The 19,997-nt window shown below is 43.2% G+C and overlaps 2 protein-coding genes and 1 long non-coding RNA gene across 4 annotated transcripts in view; 2 read left to right on the forward strand and 1 right to left on the reverse strand.

The window, feature by feature from the left end:
- Acsm2b (acyl-CoA synthetase medium chain family member 2B) overlaps positions 1-12,518 on the forward strand; it is a 31,439-nt gene extending 18,921 nt beyond the window's left edge. The window contains exons 9-14 of one of the 2 annotated variants that reach the window (XM_006985702.4): positions 1,315-1,395; positions 7,120-7,221; positions 9,357-9,484; positions 9,593-9,692; positions 10,642-10,761; positions 12,307-12,518. In XM_006985702.4, the coding sequence (XP_006985764.1) occupies positions 1,315-1,395; positions 7,120-7,221; positions 9,357-9,484; positions 9,593-9,692; positions 10,642-10,761; positions 12,307-12,411 (636 nt within the window). In that variant the 3' untranslated portion in view covers positions 12,412-12,518. The remainder of the gene's footprint in view (positions 1-1,314; positions 1,396-7,119; positions 7,222-9,356; positions 9,485-9,592; positions 9,693-10,641; positions 10,762-12,306) is intronic. The other variant, XM_042282595.2, reaches the window with a different exon arrangement.
- On the reverse strand, positions 6,459-19,361 carry LOC143268473 (uncharacterized). The gene is made up of 2 exons (XR_013044439.1): positions 19,269-19,361; positions 6,459-7,249 (listed from the first exon to the last, which is right to left on the reverse strand). It is a non-coding gene; the product is annotated as an uncharacterized LOC143268473 (long non-coding RNA).
- Acsm1 (acyl-CoA synthetase medium chain family member 1) overlaps positions 19,274-19,997 on the forward strand; it is a 39,031-nt gene continuing 38,307 nt past the window's right edge. Inside the window, exon 1 of the mRNA XM_042282588.2 lies at positions 19,274-19,386. The gene's annotated coding sequence lies outside the window, so the exon portion shown is untranslated. The remainder of the gene's footprint in view (positions 19,387-19,997) is intronic.

A 19,997-nucleotide genomic window follows, 5' to 3' on the forward strand; every position in this document is an offset into this window, starting at 1 on the left:
GAGGTTCCACCTTCAAACAGCACCACCACTGCAACAGAAACACAGCAACTGTTCCTTCAGACAGACGATCATGGAAGTTCTCGTGATGGAGTCACACATTAGCAGAAAACTGCAACTCTCCAATGTGTCAGGCTCAACACTCAGCTGCTCAGACAGAAGCTAAGGACAGGGAGAAGCCAGGAAAGTCCCCATCATCCCTGCCAGTCTTGGAGTTAACAGGCAGCATGTGTACAATATGTATCTGCACTGCTCTGTGGTGCTCATCAGAACAGCCCCGAGATCCTGTCTCCCAGCTCAATTATTGGCTCCTTTTCCGAGTGTCTCTCTCTTTCGACCCTCAGTGCTTCTCTCCTCTTCTCTCTGACCTCTCACCTATCTTCGTTCTCCCACTAATGGACCCCGGTAGTGTCCCCCACCCACCACCCACCCCCGCAGGCTGGAGGCAGTGCTGCGATGTGAAGTAGTCAAGAAGAACTTGAGAATCCACGTGAGGACTACAGGGCATGGAGCGCACACCTAGTAGGGCTTCCATTCATCCAGAGGAGAACATGTGCAGAAGAGGCTTCTCTGTCCCACAGCCTCTCCGAGGACAAGGTTTACTTCAGGATTCAAGCAAACTGTCCCTAAGATCTTGTAGGCCTCTCAGACTGCAGATGACTAACTTTGCATTTTAAAAAATTATTATCACATAAGAATTGAACTTAAAATTCCTCCTTCTTCCCTTTCTCTTCTTCCCTTCTTCTTCCTCCTCTTCCTTCTTCCCCCTTCTTCCTCTTCCTCTTCTTTTTCTTCTTCTTGTGTAGCTGAGAACCAAGCCCAGGACCTTGCATAGCTAGGCAAGTGTCCTACCACCAAGCTACACCCCACCCTACTGTGTGATGTTTCTATGTCTGTGTGCCACATATCATGATTGCTCAGGGTTTTTAGCATATCCACATACTCAAACATTTAGTCTTCCTCTGTGTTGGAAACATTGCTTCTTCTCCAACTTTGAGACGTGTGATCCCTTGCTGCTGATATTAGTCACTCCACTGTGTTAGAAAATGTGAGAACTCATTTCTCTCAGTTAGCTGGATTTGTGGAGGGTAGTTGTTCATTTCTCATCCATGGGAAGTTACCAGATTGTCTTCTGAACAAATAGTTTGGTGGAGCCACTTGGATTGGGGTTCCAAGAAGAAAGCCGGGGGATGGGTGTGAAGGAGACAGGCCTGTGAATGGCGGAGGGCAGGAGTGAGAACCGCTCACAGAACCCTTCCTTCCCCGGACTGTGCAGCTCTTCCTGAGCCTTGCTGTTCTCTCTGCTCCTCTCCACAGGGTCTCACGTGCAGAGTTTCCAGAACGATGACCGTCAAACCAGGCTCCCTGGGAACAGCTGTCCCCCATTATGATGTGCAGGTTTGCTAAGGGCAATAAGGAGGGAGGGAAAACATGAATTTGTGGCAATGCATTTATTTATTATGTTTTCATTGAGTGGAACTAATAGTAGGTATGCCAGCCCAGCTGAATGAATGCCCCAGATCCCCAGCTTCCAACTAAAAAAAAAAGCCCAGGTCTAGATGGATTCACAGGAGAATTCCACCAGCCTTTCAAACAGAAACTATAGCCAATATTTTTTAAATTTACTCTAAAAATACAAACAGAAGGAACACCTTCAAAATCCTGTGAAGCCATAATAACTTGGACACCTAAGCCAGGTAAATATACTAAAACAAGGCAAATAAAACTATAGACCAATATGCCTGGTGAGCATAGATGCAAAAATTCTCAATAAAATACTTGTAAACTGAATACAGGCACATATACGAAAGATCATCCACAATGATCAAGTTGTCTTTATTTTTAACATGCAGGCATGGTTCAACATACCTAAATCAATAAATATAATAAATCATATAAGTTGGCTTAAAGACAAAAGTCACGTGATTATCTCCATAATGCATTAAAAAACCTTTGACAAAATCCAATCCAGCTTCACAGTAAAAGTTCTGGAGAGAACAGTACTGGAGGGAACAAACCTCAATGTAATAAAAGTCATATATGAGAAACCCACAGCCAAAATAAGAAAGTTTGAAGAAATAAGATTAAATTCAGGAATGAGACCAGGCTGTTGACTCTCCCTATCCCCTTTCTATAAAGTACTGGAAGCATTAGCTGGATTAATAAGGCAAGAGAGGGAAATTAATAGGAAAAGAAGAAGTCAGATTATCCCTATTTGCACATGATATGAAATTATACATAAGAGATACCAAAAATTCCACCAGAAAACTTCTAAAAATGTTCTACACTTTCAGCAGTATCAGGATCAAAGATCAACCTACAAAAATCAGTAATTTTCCATATACCAACAACAAAATGCTGAGAAAGAGATCATGGGTACACTCTCATTCACAATACCCTCAAGGATATATCTAGGAATAAACCTAACCAAGGAGGTAAAAGTCTTCCAAGGTGAAAACTTTAATTCTCTGAAGAAAGAAATGAGGAAGACACTAGAAGTTGGAAAGATTTCCTATGTTTATGGACTGGTAGAACTAATATTGTGAAAATGACCGTTCTACTAAAAGCAATTTGCAGATTCAGTGCAATTCCAATTAAACCCCCCATGATACTCTTCACAGAAATAGAAAAAAAAATCCTAAAACTCATATAGAAGTAAAAAAGACCCCAGATAGTGAAAGCTACCCTGAGCAAAAAGAAGAGTGCTGAAGGAATTGCCATACCAAATGTCAGGTTATTCTGCAGAGCTACAGTAATAAAGAGCACAGTGTCAGCATAAAAACAGTCACGTAGATTAATGGAACAGAATAGATCCAAACATAAGTGCATGTAATTGTAGCCATTTTCTCTTTGACAAAGATGTCAAAAATAGACACTGGAGAAAAGACAGCAATCATCAACAAATGGTGCTGGGGAAACTGGGTGTCCACATTTAGAAGAATTAAATTAGACCCCAAAAATCAAGTGGTTGAAAGAACTAAATGTGAAACCCAAAATGCTGAAACTGTGAGAAGAAAACATCAGCCTATGAGCAGCCGATGCAGGAAATCACCCTCTGAACAAGACTCCACTTGCTCAGCAATTAACAACTGACAAATCTGATCTCACAAAACCAAAAAGCTTCTGCACAGCAAAGGGAACAACAACCCCATGGAGAGAGTGCTCCTAAGCAGGAGAGACTCTGCCAGCCACACATAGGACAGAGGAATAGTACTCAGAATATTCCAAGAACTCCAAAAACAAAAGGTCAAGAGAACAGATGAGCCAGTTCAAAAATGGGTTATGGAACTGAACAGAGTTCTCAAAAGAAACCATAAAAATGACTAAGAAACATTTAAAGGTATTCATCATCCTTAGCAATTAGGGAAATGCCAAGCTAAAGCTACTTTGAGATGTCACCTCACCCCAGTCAGAATGGCTAAGACCAAGAAAAGAACTAAAAACAAATGCTGTCGGGGTACGAGGAAAGAGGAGCCCTCATTCATTGTTAGTGGGGCTGCAAAATGGTGTATCCGCTCCGGAAATCAATGTGGAAAGTCACAGAAAACTGAAGGTAGACCAGCCATACATCCTAGCTACACCACTTCTTGACATACACCCGAAGGACTTGACGTTCCTACTCCAGAGACACTGTTCAGCCACGTTCATTGCTGCTCTGTTCACAACAGCCAAGAACCTAAATGTTCTTCTACTGATGAATAGATAATGAAAATGTAATATATAGACATGGTGGGATACAATTCAGCTGTAAAGAAAAATGAAATCACGACCTTTGCAAGTGAGTAGATGGAAAATATACTGAGTGAGGTAACCCAGACCCAGAAAGACAAATGCTGTGTGCTCTTTCTTATTTCAGGAGCCCAGCTCCAAATATTTAGGCTTGTATATATAACATGGAGTAACCACAGAAACCAGGAAGGCAGAAAGAGATCATGGAGAGGGTGGGGTGGAAGAAACTCTAGAGAGGGAGATAGAAAAACATGGGTGGTGAGAAGGGAAAATGAGAAAAATAGGGAGACTTTAGCTGAAGAGACTGGGGAGGAGAGTGAAAAGTAATGCAGAGGAAGGGGGTAAAAAAGACACATAACACTAGGGATGTTTGAGAAGGCCAAAGGGAAACATGTTATTTTATGTTTATTTAAAAACATATATACTGTGTGTGTAGGGTGTGTGTGTGTATGTGTGTATATGTGTGTATGTATGTCTGTGTCTATATGTGTGTGTGTATGTGTGTGTATTTACATATACAATTTAAATGAAGTTAGACCACACGAGTGCTAATGCTTCCCTCAAGAGCCAGACACTAACAAAACCCCAAACCCTAATGCCAGGCATGGGAATCCTCCCTTGGAGTTGTCGCTTAGGGGTGGTCCTCTAAGAGATTCCCAAAACAACACAGGCCATTGCCATTGCCCTTGGTTGCCCTCCAGGACCCGAAGATATGACACCACATACTTTGGGCACAAGACTTGGAGAAGTTGAGCTGGAACTGACCTGAAAACCTCCTTCCTGAGGCCCAGCTCTCACAGTATTGGAAGGTGCTATGCAAGCTGACCAGGAAGAAAAGCCATCAGTCATTCTACTCAGCTGTGAAGCCTAAGGACAAGTACTGGCCCAGCAAGATATCCCCAGAGGTGCAACAGTGGCAGTGTTATCTTAGAGATAACCAACAGATATAACCAATAGTGTAACCAATAGACTTACAGCCTGCTCAATAGGAGACAACTCATGCCTGGTACTACAAACCTAGGGCTGGAGAGGACATGGATCCTAGAGAACCCACTACTGCCATTTCCTGTAGATGTAACCAACTGTCTTATTAAATAAGAAACACAGAACCAATGTAAAGAAGAAAGCCAAGAGGTCAGAGCTAAGAGCTAAAACCTCACCCTTCCTCCTGTGGTGGTCCTACCTCTGAAAGAGAGCTATTTCCTGTGTTAAAGTCTGTTCTGCCTTCTCATTGTTTGTAAACCCAACCACATGACCACCTCGTCACTGCCTGTCTGTACAGACCTCCAGGTCTTCTATGGTTGGTATTGAGATTAAAGGTGTATGTATCCAATGCTGGCTGTATCCCTGAACACAAAGAGACTTACCTAGCTCTGCCTACCAAGTGCTGGGATTACAAGTGTATGCCACCACTGCCCGGCTTTCCTATGGCTTGCTAATAGCTCTGACCCCCGGGCAACTTTATTTATTAACATACAAATAACATTTTAATACAAATAAAATATCACCATAATTTCCCTGAACTAATATAATTTCTAACTGCATCCTGGGTACTTATCCTTAAACCCACAGATAAGCCTAACTTATCCCCCCAACCACACACACTCACTCTGCAGGAGATGGAGACCAGTACAGATCCACAAGTTATCCAAATGCAGAGAACCAACCCCAATTGCTACATCTTTAATGAAAACCCACACCTAAGGCTCAGGAAACATCTTGGAAGAAGGGTCAGGAAAACTAAAAGCCAGGGGACCAGGGTTCATGTTGTGAGATAGTTATCTTTTAAAGATGACAGCAGATACTGCACACATAAAGTCTCAATGCTACAGTTGCCAAGACAATAATGACCTTACCCAACACCAATGGGTGAGAGTTCACAAGGCTCCACACCTATGTGAGAAAGTAGAAGCCATCAGTGGCTACGGAGAGTGAGAGAGCCAGTTTTCTCCAGGGACAAGCTTCCTAATATGTTATTCAACCCCCAATAGTCAACCCCTTAGCACAAGTATATTTGAGCAACACTAAGTGGACTCAGCATGGTGTGTGTGTGTGTGTGTGTGTGTGTGTGTGTGTGTTTATTACATATGTATGTATGTAACAGTAGTTAAAGAAGAAAGTATCATGAATTTGAGAGGAGTGAAGAGGGACAGGTAAGGAGTTGGGAAGGGGGATGGAAATGATGTAAATAAAATACTAGTGTATAAAATTCTCAAAAATAACAAGTTTCAACTTAAAAATAATATTGATATATTAAAAAATGTTTTAAAAGGAGGAGGAGGGCCACTGTGATGGCTCAGTGTGTAAGAGTTTGATTCCCTGAGACTCACATGGTTGAAGGAGAGAAAAAAACTACAACCTGCACACACACACACACACACACACACACATACACACGAAGGAATGAATGGATGGATGGATGAATGAATGAATGAATGAATGAATGAATGAATGAATGAAATAGCTTTAGCTTTTGAAAAGGACGAGAAGAGAAAGGTAGTGGGAGAGGGAGGAAAGAGAGAAGTAAGGGAAGGAGAAAAGCAGGAACCACTTTGCTTATCTGGCAAATTGGCTGAATAGTTACATTGTTAAATGTGATTTCGAAAGAAAAACAGAAGTGACTTGGCCTAATGTTTTGTAACTTGGGTTTATAGTTTAGTGATCAGGCACTCTTCCTTCTAGGTCAGTAGGTACCCACTGCAGCACAGAGCCCAATGACTGATAAGACAATGCAGCTTCGCCCCTCTGTTGTTTATTGACAGGTTACACTCATTTTTATTAACATTATAGTGACTGTATTGTAACTAATGTTTTTCTCTTTTTATTGATTTGGGCTGAATCTAAGAACTCGAATTTATATTTATGTGTCTATGGTAACATGTAGATTTCTGTTTATTGGAAGTGTGACAACTTCTGTCTAATTCGGAATCATGTGTGATGATCTGTCATGTAATTCACTGTGTTAACTATACAGAAATGCTTTTCAGTGTTCTGTTTTGTTCACAAAGCATTTCTGTTTTACAGAAGCCATTGTCCAAGCATAGTGCCTCATAGTTGGAGGTCGGTAGGCAAGGTAGCAGAACAACATTTGCTTTTAGTCTCTAAGTCTACAAGTGAGGAGTTTCTCAATGGTAATGGGAGGCACATGTTTCTCCTGAACCCTTGGAGCCAGAGGCACCTGCCCAAGTTCCTCTGGCCCAGTTCACTGGGAGGTTTTACTAGCACAAATCCAGACAAGTGGACCAGGAATCCAAGCTTAAACCTCTTGGCTTCTCTTGACTTCTAGTTCATGTTGAGAGCAGAATGGCCTCCACTTGACCAAGTCTGCCATCACACCACTGTTTGTGCAGCTCCTTTTCTGTGGGTCATCCATCCATCTTCCTCTTTCTTCAGATCATAGATGAACATGGAAATGTCCTGCCCCCTGGCAAGGAAGGAGACATAGCCATCAGGGTGAAGCCCATCCGGCCTGTAGGCATCTTCTCTGGATACTTGGTGAGGACCTATGCTCTCCCTCTGTTCCCTGTCAGGATGAGATAAACCAAATAGGTTGAGGGATGCCTAATGTTATCAAGACTACCAAAAGGTATTGGCAAGATTCGCAGAGTTATCAGGGTTCAAGATCGGGCACTTTTCCACAATGATACCTAATTCTGTGTAAGCCAGAAATAATATTAAATTAGAACAAAAAGGAATGGGCACTTTATGAAGAGAGATGCCAGGCCATTTACTCTTGTCAATCTTAGCCATTTACTAAGAAATCACTAAAAACTCACCTTTCCCCACAAGCCTTTGCAACAACAAAACCTTCTATAATGTGCCAGTATTCCTATTGCCTCTGAGCATTCCCCCTGCTCTCTCCACAAAGCATGGACCCAGGCTCTATGGCATTGTGGAGCTTTAGAGCCATGCTGGATACTCCATGGAGAGTACTGACAGCATCCAGGGTTCAGACCTCTGGAAGGCACTCACAGATAATACCTGAGTAGGGCCAGCTCTCTTTCCATGTAGTGATGGTGAAGCCAGAGATTATAAACTCAGTCAAATCTACAGCTGTTGGGAAATACTAAGAGGGAACCTCAAACACACAACTTCTGGCTATGTGGTGAATGCTTGTGCCCAAGATAATATATGGGCAAGTCCAATGATAATGCTCTTCCTATCATTTATTGTAGCAGGTCTCAACCTGTGGATCATGACCCCTTTTGAGGTCAAATGACCTTTCACAGAAGTCATCTAAGACCATCAGTAACCACAGTTATTTATATTATGATTTATAACAGTAGCAAAATTACAGCTATGAAGTAGCAATGAAAATAATTTTATGGTTGGAGGTCACCACAACATGAAGAACTGTATTAGAGGGTCCCAGCATTAGAAAGGTTGAGAACCAATGGTTTATGGAGCAAGTGCTCTTAAAACTCCTGATTTACCTTAAACACATGTATTGCTCTTAGACACCATGTAAAATTTTTATAACCAGCTTGCTCAAATTCAAATGCCATTCCAGTATTTGCTGGATGATCAGGAGCAAGTTATCCATCTCCCTGTCTCACATCCTTGTTGGTGAGTTGGGTATCATGTTGTATCACATTAGCAATGTAAAGGCAATGGTACTTATGAAGCACCTAGAACTGTACCACATACAAATGTAATAAATAAAGAAACCCTGACAGGTCCAAATTACCACCTCCACAGGGGAAACTGAGGTTCTGCAACCAGGACACAGCTACATTGCACTCTTCTCCAAACACTGCCTGCACACTTTCCCCGTGGGTTCTCACATTCTAGCAAGGGACTAGAGCATGGGTGTCCCCATCTAATACATGTGAAATAGATGCAGTGGCATTGGCAGATATATTTAAGGCCATGGTGGGAATGGCAGCAGAAGCTGCATGGTGACTACAAGAAATCTGTGGTCAAGAAATGTGACTCCTTGCCTCAGTTCCACAGCCTAGAAGAGCAGATTGGCTTCAGACAAGCCCCTTGAACTTCCCTTGACATTCCCAATGATGGAGCTGGGTGAAGAATTCTAACCTCCTAACTGGACATCAACTTAAAACCCATGCTCCCATTCCAGAGTAACAGAAAAATGTCCAGAAAACGCTAGTGCTCAAGCCTACTCACTGCTAATGTTAGTGGCTCAGCTAAATAGAAGAGTCCAGCCATGGCAGAAGTGTGAACCCTGGCTGAGACTTTGGAATCCTGCTGGCCAGTCTCTAGACCTTTCAAGTATAATGAAAGAGTCGGGGGTGGGGGGTGGGGATACCAAATGTACTCAATAACCTTAGGTGGTATTGTGGAGCGAACAAACGTTAAATTGTCTGCAGAAGGAAAGATGGAATATGCAGGGGGAAACACCCTAGACTATAAATGAATCAGTGAATATGTCAATATTATCTATAAGACTAGATTCAGGGTAGTAGGTGAGAGACCTTCAGTGGAATGACTAAAATGAATGGAGACTATCCAGGTTGGCTGGGGAATCCAAGGTCGGTAGATTTGTGACAGGTCCACCATACAATGCGCAGCTGCTCAAGTGGTAAACTGAAGTAACTGTTCATAGAAGTCCTCGGAAAGGGGTCTTAGATTTTGTAGACATAGTAGCTCTCTGTTTCTGTGCTTACTAGGAAAATCCCAAGAAGACAGAGGCCAATATTCGAGGAGACTTTTGGCTTCTGGGAGACCGGGGAATCAAGGATTCAGAAGGGTATTTCCATTTCTTGGGGCGGACAGACGATATCATTAATTCCAGCGGGTGAGCACTGTTTCTGGACCAGGAAGGGTGTTGTGCGGTTTTGTTCTTCCTTGTTCTCAGTCCTAGAGGTTGGGTGCCCTGTCTTCTCTGAAGGACATACTTTTGCAGGTACCGGATTGGACCATCAGAGGTAGAGAATGCATTGATGGAGCACCCTGCCGTGGTTGAGACAGCTGTGGTCAGCAGCCCAGACTCTACCAGAGGAGAGGTGACATGTAGTTGTGAAATGCAGGGACAGTGTTGTAAGGAGGTTAAGAACACAGATGCACAGGCTAGACAGCTTGGGTTCAAATACTGCCAATCAGTTGTATGACCTCCACCATGCTGCTGAACCACTATTTTCCTCAGTTTCCACATTTGTGAGATGAGGGATTGTTACGAGCATTAAATGTGCTATATATTTGCAAAGTGCTGGGGACAAGACTTAGCACCCTAGCACCTGTAAGGAAGGATCTGTTCTTGACTAGAGTCAAAGAGGGAGGACTTGGTCTAGAAGATGCAGCCCTTGAACTACAGCATAACTAAGGAGGAGGACCCTAAAACATCAGGGTGACAGGACTGGGCAGAGCTTAGTGTGTGTGTGTGGAGAGGGCTTAAGGTGGATCAGTGCCCCAGTGCACTTCTGCATGGCACAAGCTTGATGATGTCCTATGTCTGGCAGATATGGGCCACATGACGTGTGAAATAATGAGAGCCACTGGGGGAGCAAAAGAGGACCTTCCACTGAGCTTTGAGTTGTGGATGGTTTTATTTTACTTCCCATCAATTAAATAGGAAATTTTTATCCCATCCTACAGATGGATAAACTGAAGTTTAAAGAGATTAAACAAACCATTTAGAGTTCCCATTCTTTGTTTTCCTACCCTCTCCTCTCTGCATCTACTTTCCCCTCAGCAGCCTTTACTATCATTGGGGTCTTAGGTGAACCTGGGGTCTCTTAGCCTCACTTCCCACTCAAAAGTATAAGTCACTTGAGAACAAGTTGGAATGTTGGCTGTTCTTGCCCACTTCCCATGTTTTCCTTTCCTTTGGCGCAGACATTTGGATGGATGCAGGCATTTAGTTGTGGCAGTGGTGGGCATCTTGATACTGATTTTGCTTTATCCCAAGAGATGAGTAAGTTTTCTGATCCCCCTTGGGTCTTATCCTTGCTGTAGGTGGTAAAGGCATTTGTGGTCCTTGCCCCTGAGTTCCTATCCCATGACCCAGACCAGCTCACCAAGTTGCTGCAGCAGCATGTGAGGTCAGTGACAGCACCATACAAGTACCCCAGAAAGGTAAGGCCTTTACCACCCCATGTCCTCTGTGCTTACACCTGCTGTAGTTCTCTTCTTTGGCACAAGAACGAGGCCTCTAACTTAAAAGTCCTCCCTGCAGTGACCAAAAACTCCCCCCAAACAACCCAACAACTATCTTAGTGCATGAGAAGTGGCCACAGCCTCTGACTCACTCTGAATTAAACGCCAAATGTTTTTATAGAAGGTCACTATATAGTGGGACTTTGCAAAACTATTCAGAACTGTACAGCTTTCAGTTGCAAGGACAGAAATATAACTTAATATTTGTTGCTTGTATAATTGGCAAGTCCATGAGTGGGCACAATCTTTTTCATGGTTAGTCCCAGGCATATGTATGATGTGCTCAGAGATTTCAATTTAATTTCTTCATTCTCCTTCTGTATTGGCCTCATTTATTGAAATGTTCTCTCTCTCTCTCTCTCTCTCTCTCTCTCTCTCTCTCTCTCTCTCTCTCTCTCTCTCTCTCCCCGGTGTCATCCTCTTCAAGTATCCAAGTATACATTCTTAGCAGGTTGGCAAACTGCAGTAGAGAAATTGCATGCATGTCCCCCACAGACCAATGAAAGTCTTGGAGTTGCTTCTTGCTGGACTAATTTAGGTACCCATCACTAAACCATTCTATGTAACCATGACAGTGGGATATCCTGATTGGTCAGTTCTGAGTCATGTGGTCATCCTTGCAGAAAGCAGAGGAAGGGTAGGAGAGGGTTCTTCTCTACACCCAAAATGTGATCTAAGTGAGGAATAGGGGGTTCTCCTAAGAAGATGGAAATGCTCCTCCCGGAAATAACAAAATGAAAGGACTTTCACTCTGGGCACTAAAACAAACACTCTGCCATGTTGGGGAGACCATAACTGCTCAGCACCTCATCCCTGTAACAACGTGCCAGAGTAACACTTAAAGGAGGAAGTAGGTAGTTTTGGTTCATGGTCTCAGAAGTTGTGGTCCCTGGTCAGGGGGCTCCATTAATTTTAGGTGTGTGGCAAGGATGAAGTGTCTGGTGAAAGGGCACAGCAGAGGGAAGCTGTTCACCTCATGGCAGTCAAGAAGCAGACCAGTAGAGGAAGGGACTAGGGACAAGATAACTAGGGAGAAGATAAATAAGGATTTATTAAGGAATCCTTAATAAAATAAATAAATTAATTGAAAGAAATAAAAAGAAAGTTAGCTTTAAAAAAACAAAAAACAAAACAGACAGAGTTTGATGTGGAAGTTTAAGTGTCTGCCTTTGGGCCATGCCATGTTCATCTTGCTGCTTCTCCTCTCTTCAAGACTACGTATAAAAACTAGTGCTCTACACCTCCCTTCTCTGTTCTAGCCGTCTTCTTCCTGCCCTGGTCTCAAGAGACCTTCCAAGGCTTCTTACGGCAAACAGAGCCAACTTAGAACATCTCCATCCTCCATCCTCATGTACCTGGGCCCTCCAGCCTTAAGAGCTAGTGCTCACAGCATCTCCTCTAAAAAACAAAATTCAGTGTACCGTAGTCACCAATGACCCACATTGATCTGATTTTTCATAACAGGTGGAGTTTGTCTTGGAGCTGCCCAAGACCATCATGGGGAAAATTGATCGGAAAAAGCTTCGAGCCAAGGAATGGAAAACATCAGGACAAGCCCAGGCCCAGTGAAATTCCCAAGGCCCTCCCTGGGCTTCTGTCTTCCCCATTCCTTTCCTGTGACTTCTCACTTTTCCTATGGAGACATAAGATTACTCACAAAGAGGCATGTATGTGAATTCTGTCTTTGCTTCATTATTAAAACAGAACAATAACATGTTGGATACTAAAAGAAGAAAGAGGGAATGAGAGATTTGCAGAAAGAAGTGAGAAAAAGTCTAATAAAATAGCAAGGAAGCGAATTACAAGTAAAAGAGGGCTGGAAGGAAGGAAGTAGAATGAAGAGGGAAGAAAAGAGAAGAGAAGGAACTGGAGAGAAATTAGGAAAAGAGAAGAATGTGGGCAGGACACTAAAGTCTTCCCCAAGTTGGTTCAATTCTTGGGGACACCGTGTCCAAAGGGGCAGCAAATACCACAGAGCATTTGTCATGCACAAGGCACTGTCCTAGGCATGTCCCAGGCCATCTTCACTCATATGTGTTGCATCTGCAGGCTCAACTTCTGTACATCAAAACATGCCACTCCCTGTGGCTCACATTCCTTCTTGCTTCTACATTTCCTAGAATCACTATTAAAATTATTTCAAAATCAAAACTGTGATTTGGGCAAGACAGAAAAGAGGGGTTTTGCAACAGTTTATGGACTAGAGAACCCACAGAGGATAAGCACCCACACTCATACACACAGACACAGACATACACAAATAAATAAAGTAAAAGTAATAAAAACTAAAAAGAATAAAGGATGGCATTAGACAATGCCTAAGTTTAGCTGCCTTGTTAGACACAAATTGCCCCACTCTTGAAAAGCTTGCACATGTATTTAGACGTTCTTCAATGCCTCTGCTCTCCCTCTTCTCTCTAAAGCCTTTTCTTGATACATCTGCTCTCTGCTAATTTTTCATATTAAATTGTGATTGATATGGCAAAGATCTTAAATGGTCACACTAAGGACTTACTTTATCTAATGAAAACTCTGGCTAGAGAAAAATCTCTGTCCAGCCAAATCTATCTCATAGTGGAGGGCACTGGGTGGTTTTTAGTTCAGTGACATTATCTGATCTAAATAATGGTTATCTGTGTCCCACACTGCTTTTCTGTTGATCCTGACTGGTCCTTCTTAACCATGGCCTACTATCATTATCCCATATTGAGAATTGTGTGTATGGATGCATGTTCATGTTTGTTTAGGGCGTGTGTGTGTGTGTGTGTGTGTGTGTGTGTGTGTGTGTGTGTGTATGTGTGTGTGTGTGTATGTACCTGAGTGTTCATGTATGTGAGCACCAAAGGAAAATCTTGATTGTCATTCTCAAGAACACCATCCATCTTCTTTGAGAAAGAATTTGTCACTGGCCTAGAGATCACTAGTTCAGCTAGACTAGCTGGCCAGTGAGTCCCAGAGTCTCCTGTCTCCACCTCCCTAGCACTGGGGTTACAAGCGCATGCTACTCCTTTACTTTCTGTGCCGGCTCTCCTATTAAAACTCTTGAACATGATTTTTACTGCATTCCATTACAGTGTCCAACCCATGAGCCCTGCCTATGGTGTTGTGCATAGTGGAAGCCCTTTTCTTTTAAGAGGAATCTGTGCTGTCCCTCAGTATAGACTCTGACTCCCTTCACTCCACTCCATCCTTCCTTCGTGTGGCTTACATGAAGTATTCCTAGTAGCTTGTACCTTTAACAGGGGCCAGTGTACAGTGACTGTGAAGAAGTCACCAGCTCTTGTCTTTTTCAGCACAGGATGGAACTTGGCCTCCTGATCTTCTGTTCTTTTTGTTGTTGTTTTTGTTCCCTGCTTGTGATACCCTGACAGCACCTTTTCAAAAGCAGGTGCATCAACCACCACCACCCCCAACATGCACAAGCACCAACCTATCATAATTGCACATAATAAATCAACCTCAAATAGTGCAGTTTAAAACAACGATCTCATTATGCTAATAAATTCTATGGACTAGGAATTTGAAAGAAGAATGGAAATAGTGGATTTTTTTAATGGCAATGCTCCACTACATCTAGGACCTTTGGTTGAAGGACTTGGGAGTTGAAAGAATTTGATGGATGGGATTATGTTGCACCCCCAACACCCAACACCACCACCACCACTGCTCTGGTTCATATGTTGACTATATTTGTACTGGATCTTCTTACCCTGGATAAAAGGAGGTCATGAAGGTAGATCCCTCGTGGTAGGATTAGTAGCTTTATAAGAAAAGGAGTGGGGGAAGAGATCACTCTCTCCTAATCTTGTGAGGACACAGTGAGAAAGCAGATGTCTGCATAGCACTAGAGTCTTGACAGGGAACCAAATCAGTCACCCCCTTCATCTTGAACTTTGTAGACTCCACAATTGTGAAAAATAAGTGTCCAGCATTTAAGTTGTCCAATATCGTGTCCAGTCACCTGTCATCTAGGAACTTCACTCACATGGAACCTGAGTGGGCTAGAATAACAAAGGGAGGCCTTGTATGTGGCCAGAATTTCCTCACAGTGTGGTAGCATCCCTTGTCACACCTACACAGGTAATAAAGATAAAATCATGGCAGGATTGTTGCTCAATTGATGAATTGCAAGTATGAGTGCCTGAGTTCAATTCCTGGACACCTCATAAAATAAACACTTGGCATGCTAATAATCCTAGCACTAGAAGAGACAGAGATAGGCAGATCTCTGGGCCAGCCAGCCTAACTTACTTTACAAGTCCCTGGCCACTGTGATGCCTTGTCTCCCTTTAAAATGGTGGTCAGCATCTAAGGAACAACGGTAGAAGTTCTCTTCTGGCCTCCACATGCACACCTACACAAGATTAAATCACCTTGTAAGACCTACCCTCAAAGGCCACATAAGCAGCCAGTCACTGATATTGTCCCAGATTCTAGAAGAAGACACAGAAATTCTACCTCTTCATGGGAGTCAAATAATTTAAAGGTATGTTATAAAACCATAATCCTTTCCCAGCATAGCCATGTTCTGAGTCAATAATTTCTAATTCTGTGCTTAGAGGAGCCTTACTCTGCTCATCAACAACACAGTCTCGGGGGTGCACAGCCAGCTTACATCACTGAGGTATTGACATCATCTAAGGAAGACTCGAGAGTTCAGAGAGCTGGAGGCAACAAAGAGAATGTCAAGGAGAGAGTAGAGAGATGAGAGAAAGGTTAGCTTTAATGTCTTAACTTAGTATGGTTTATTATGACCCATTTACAATCTCTTGATTATGATGTCCTTGCCTAAGTTATATAAGGAACATCTCCTGATTTAGTCAAGTGATTGCTTTATCCCAATTTTTCTCTGAGATAGTCCATCGTTCACTATACTTTTACATTTGCACTTTGATAGCAACACAGATCAAGGCTGTGATTTGCTTTTCCATTAATGATGTGTTTAGTAAAGGAAGAGTGCAGATCTGCAAACAGACAGTGAGAGCAGCAGTGTCAACAACTGCTGAGAGGTCACAGAGTCTATGGGAAAGCAGAGCCAGGAGCCTGGTCCCCACTGCCAAATGCCGGTGCCTTGGAGCGTGTTAGTTTAGCAGCCATCTATGCCTCTCTCCTGATGTTACTGCAAGAGACAATATAACCAACAGGCAGAAGATGAAACCACCTGCACAAGCACCCCTGACCTTCAGGGTGATAATATGCTCTCGTATTCCCCCCACATGCAAAGGTTGGGGCTTCCTCCTCTGGGTAGAAGAGACAATAAACTCCACTGTGGGGGAAGCATGCAGCATTCTAACAACTCCCCAAGATGCTGGACAAATTCACATCTGCAAAATCTTCCTGTTGGTATGCTCACACCCAATGGTAACTCCAAGTCCTTCATTTGATGCTTTCTTCTGACCTCATCAGGTATCAAGTGTGTATATGGTACACATACATTCATGCAGGCAAAACATTCATGCACATAAAATAGAACAAATAAATCTTTTTTAAAATTAGTAAAAAAAAAAAAAATTTATTCCCCCCCAGGAATGCTTGGTGTCAACCAGTAATGATTGGCAAGTCCCATCTTTGGCTCTTGAGGAGCTTCAAGTGTAAAGCAATTGTATATGTTTTGATGGTGTGATGTTTCCCTCCCCAAAAGTGCGATTAAAGGTGCATTTAGTTTCTTTCTGACAACAAAGATTCTGAATTAATCAACTTATAAAGAAAAAAGCTTGGCTTGGACAAATAGCACTGTGGATATCACTCTGTATAAATAAAATGCTGATTAGCCAGTAACCAGGCAGGAAGTATAGGCGGACAGGCAGAGAGGAGAATTCTGGGAAGTGGAAGGCTAAGGCAGAGAGATGTTAAGATACCAGTAAGCCACGAGCCACGTGGCAACTTATAGACTAATAGAAATGGGTTAATTCAAGATAGAAGAGCTGAATAGCAAGAAGCCTGCCACGGCCATACAGTTTGTAAACAATATAAGTCTCTGTGTTTACTTGGTTGGGTCTGAGCGGCTGTGAGACGGGCGGGTGACAGAGATTTGTCCTGACTATGGGCCAGGCAGGACTGGAGAAAACTCCAGCTACAATACAGTTCCAGAGTTTTCAGCCTGTGGTGGACTGGACTCACTGTTTCAGTCTGGGGTGAGGCAGAGCCTCTACCTCATGGCAAGCATATACTACAGAGCAAAATGTCTCACCTCACAAGCCAGAAGAAAGGGAATGAGGAAGGGTCAGAACCTCATACCCCTACTGTGAGTATGTCCCCGATGACCAAAGAAGCCCCAATACGTGGCCCCCTCTAGGTCCCACCTCCTCTCAAGAGTACATTCCTCAAGCTTTCAACATGAGGGACTCATAGGACAGCCAGTACCCATGCTCAGTATTTTGCCCATGGATTTGCTCCCAGCACATGTTGAGAGAACTAATGCATAAGATCCCCCCAGAGAAGGGGGAAATCACCTCATTAGAGACTATGTAGCCTAAGAACCGTGGCCAATTTGTATGGTGACAGAGGAGGTCATTGTATCACATGCTAAGGAATTTGGACTTGTTCTAAAGAGCAATGCCATTAAAGTAGTTAATGCAGAGCAAAAACAAAGTCAGCTGTCCCTTTTTAAATGATTACCCTGGCAGCTGAGTGGAAAATGTGCTAGAAGAAAATGTCTAAATGGAAACTGGGAAGTGCTTAGAGTAACCTCTCGTGGGATTTGGTAAATTAATGACTAAATAAGGGAGGGAGTGTTGGAGGGAGGGGACACTGAAGGATGACTTCTGGGATTTTAACCTGACAAACGAGGGTCTATGGTTTCAGTACTCACTGAGAAGGGTGGGATTAGAGGTAGGAATATTGTTTCACTCAGTGGCCATGCTCATTCAGGTTAACAGTATTAGCTGCTAAATATTAATATTATTAATATTAATATTGAATCTAGTATATTGAATATCAATATATAACACTGGGTAATTAGTCAGAAACTTAAGTTTGAGCTCAGAGAGAAATCAGGACTTTGAATGTGGTATAGGTTAACAACCCAGGAGGTTGTTGACATGGGTAAAGAGTGCATATGGAATAGAGGAGCAGCAGGAACAGAGGAGGGCAGGTTCTTGAAGAGACATAATCCTTAAGGGTTTTGAAGAGGAAGGAGATCCCATGAACACAAAGGAGAAAGAAGGCCAGTTCAGTATCAGAAAGAGGGAAGGGAACAATCCTAACACAATGGACCAGCACCGCTGAGAACAGCCACGGCATGAACTGAAGAGGGCCCATTACGTTTGGTGGCAGACCATGGGAGTGTCTCCCTCCTCCCAGCAACATTCAGTGGAGCCCATGGATCGGAACATGGAGAGCTGTTGGCTGAGCCTTGACACATGAAAGGATAGAAGTAGCTAATGCCGTCTACACTTCCAATAGATACGAATGAGAAGAAGAGTGAGAGGAGAGTTAAAGATTCAGGGCCATATACCTATGAAAGAAGGAGGGCCTTGAGCCAAGTGGCAAACTCTCATGTATTCTACCCAACAGTCAGTCCCCTCCCCAGCTACCCACTCCCATGTATTGCTATATAAGCCTGTTTAGAATCGATGTGAGTGCCAGGAAGTGGTGGCGCACGCCTTTAATCCCAGCACTCTGGAGGCAGAAGCAGGTAGATCTCTGTGAGATCGAGGCAGCCTGGGCTACAGAGTAAGTTCCAGGGGAAAAAAAAAAAAAGAATCGTTGTGAGCCCAGTACTAGGGCAAGAGTTAAGAGTGACCAATATCGTCTTCCTCCAGCCTGTCAGAATTCTCCACTTTGCTGTCTTTAGGTTTCCTGATCATCTCTGATAGAGTCTACTCTTATTCAGCAATTATCAATGCTCTCTCCACCCCAGAGAAGATTGCAGATTTCTACTCCCAAGTTGCTTGTTCATGGAGCGCTACCATGGCAACAAATAACTAGTGAAAATAGGATCTCCCTCTTAGCAAAACTAGTCTCAAATACTTGGCAGCAAACTATGGCCTAATAGGATTTACCAATGCTAACAACTTGTGTTTTCACAGTATTTAGTTTCATTTGTTTGTGCCACTTAAAACTTGGAGTTGAGAAAGGTTTCATGTTGAATTAATATTGCGTTCCATTTTAAAAATGTTAAGCACCCTACACACACACACACACACACACACACACACACACACACACACACACATACACACACCATGTACCAAGCCTTGCTCCCCAACTGTAACACTGAAGAGGGAAGTAAATAGTGTAGAACAATTACACCAAGAAATAAAACAAAGGTGAGCCATCTGAGCCAATGTTTAAGAACTATCAGGGTCAAATATCAAGATCATTAATCTTGGAAAGTTGAAGCCAAAAGCTCCCATATGGGCAGGGCATGTGGTGTCACCTTATCTAAAAGGAAGCAGATGGATCCCTCTGGGAAAGTCACTCACTTTCAGAGCTGGAGGTACTGAGCGTCCAGTTCTTTTACCGTGAAGAATACGCTGCCGATCAGATCTTCGGTTTCCTCGTCTATGAAAAGCAAGTGATACCGTCCTGTGCGGGGTTTTGGTAAGCAAGTGGGAGAGAGTAAACGTGTGTGAGATGCATGTGCAGGGGCAAGGTGAGAAAGAGCATGAAGTCCCTCACCCATCCAGGGGTAGTCAGGCCTGGTTGGGCCTACAGGTGGCCTGCACCAAGGTCAGAAAATGACGGCCTGCTTCATTTTTGGCTTCCTTTGCTCAGCCCACTACAAGAGCCTGTCTGCTGCAAGGGGGAGCTAAAGAGAAGCCATGGGAACTATGGGCAGGAGAAAGCTTTGCAGACACAAAAGGTCCGGCCTTTTGTTGGAATCTGGTCTTTTTGTTCACATCCTACCAACTCTTTCCAAGTTCTAACTCCATACAAGACCTGGGTACTGACAAAGAAGATCCTAAAATAAGGAAAGCTGAGCCCTCTAGGGGTGTAGGTGGAGAAGGGCCCTACCCACTGTTGACTTGACAGGACCAGATCTTTCAGCAAGCTGAGCAGTGAAACAGATAGCAGAGTGTGACACCTAAAATCTGCACCATGGAAGAACTCCCAGAGTGCAATGCACAGCTCTCAAATCGGTGTGGCTGTTTTATCATTCATTTACCTTTGCGAATATATATAATACTGAGGAATGTTCCAGATGTGAGCAT

The sequence above is a fragment of the Peromyscus maniculatus genome, chromosome 1, assembly GCF_049852395.1.
Source record: "Peromyscus maniculatus bairdii isolate BWxNUB_F1_BW_parent chromosome 1, HU_Pman_BW_mat_3.1, whole genome shotgun sequence".
Taxonomy (NCBI): Eukaryota; Metazoa; Chordata; class Mammalia; order Rodentia; family Cricetidae; genus Peromyscus; species Peromyscus maniculatus.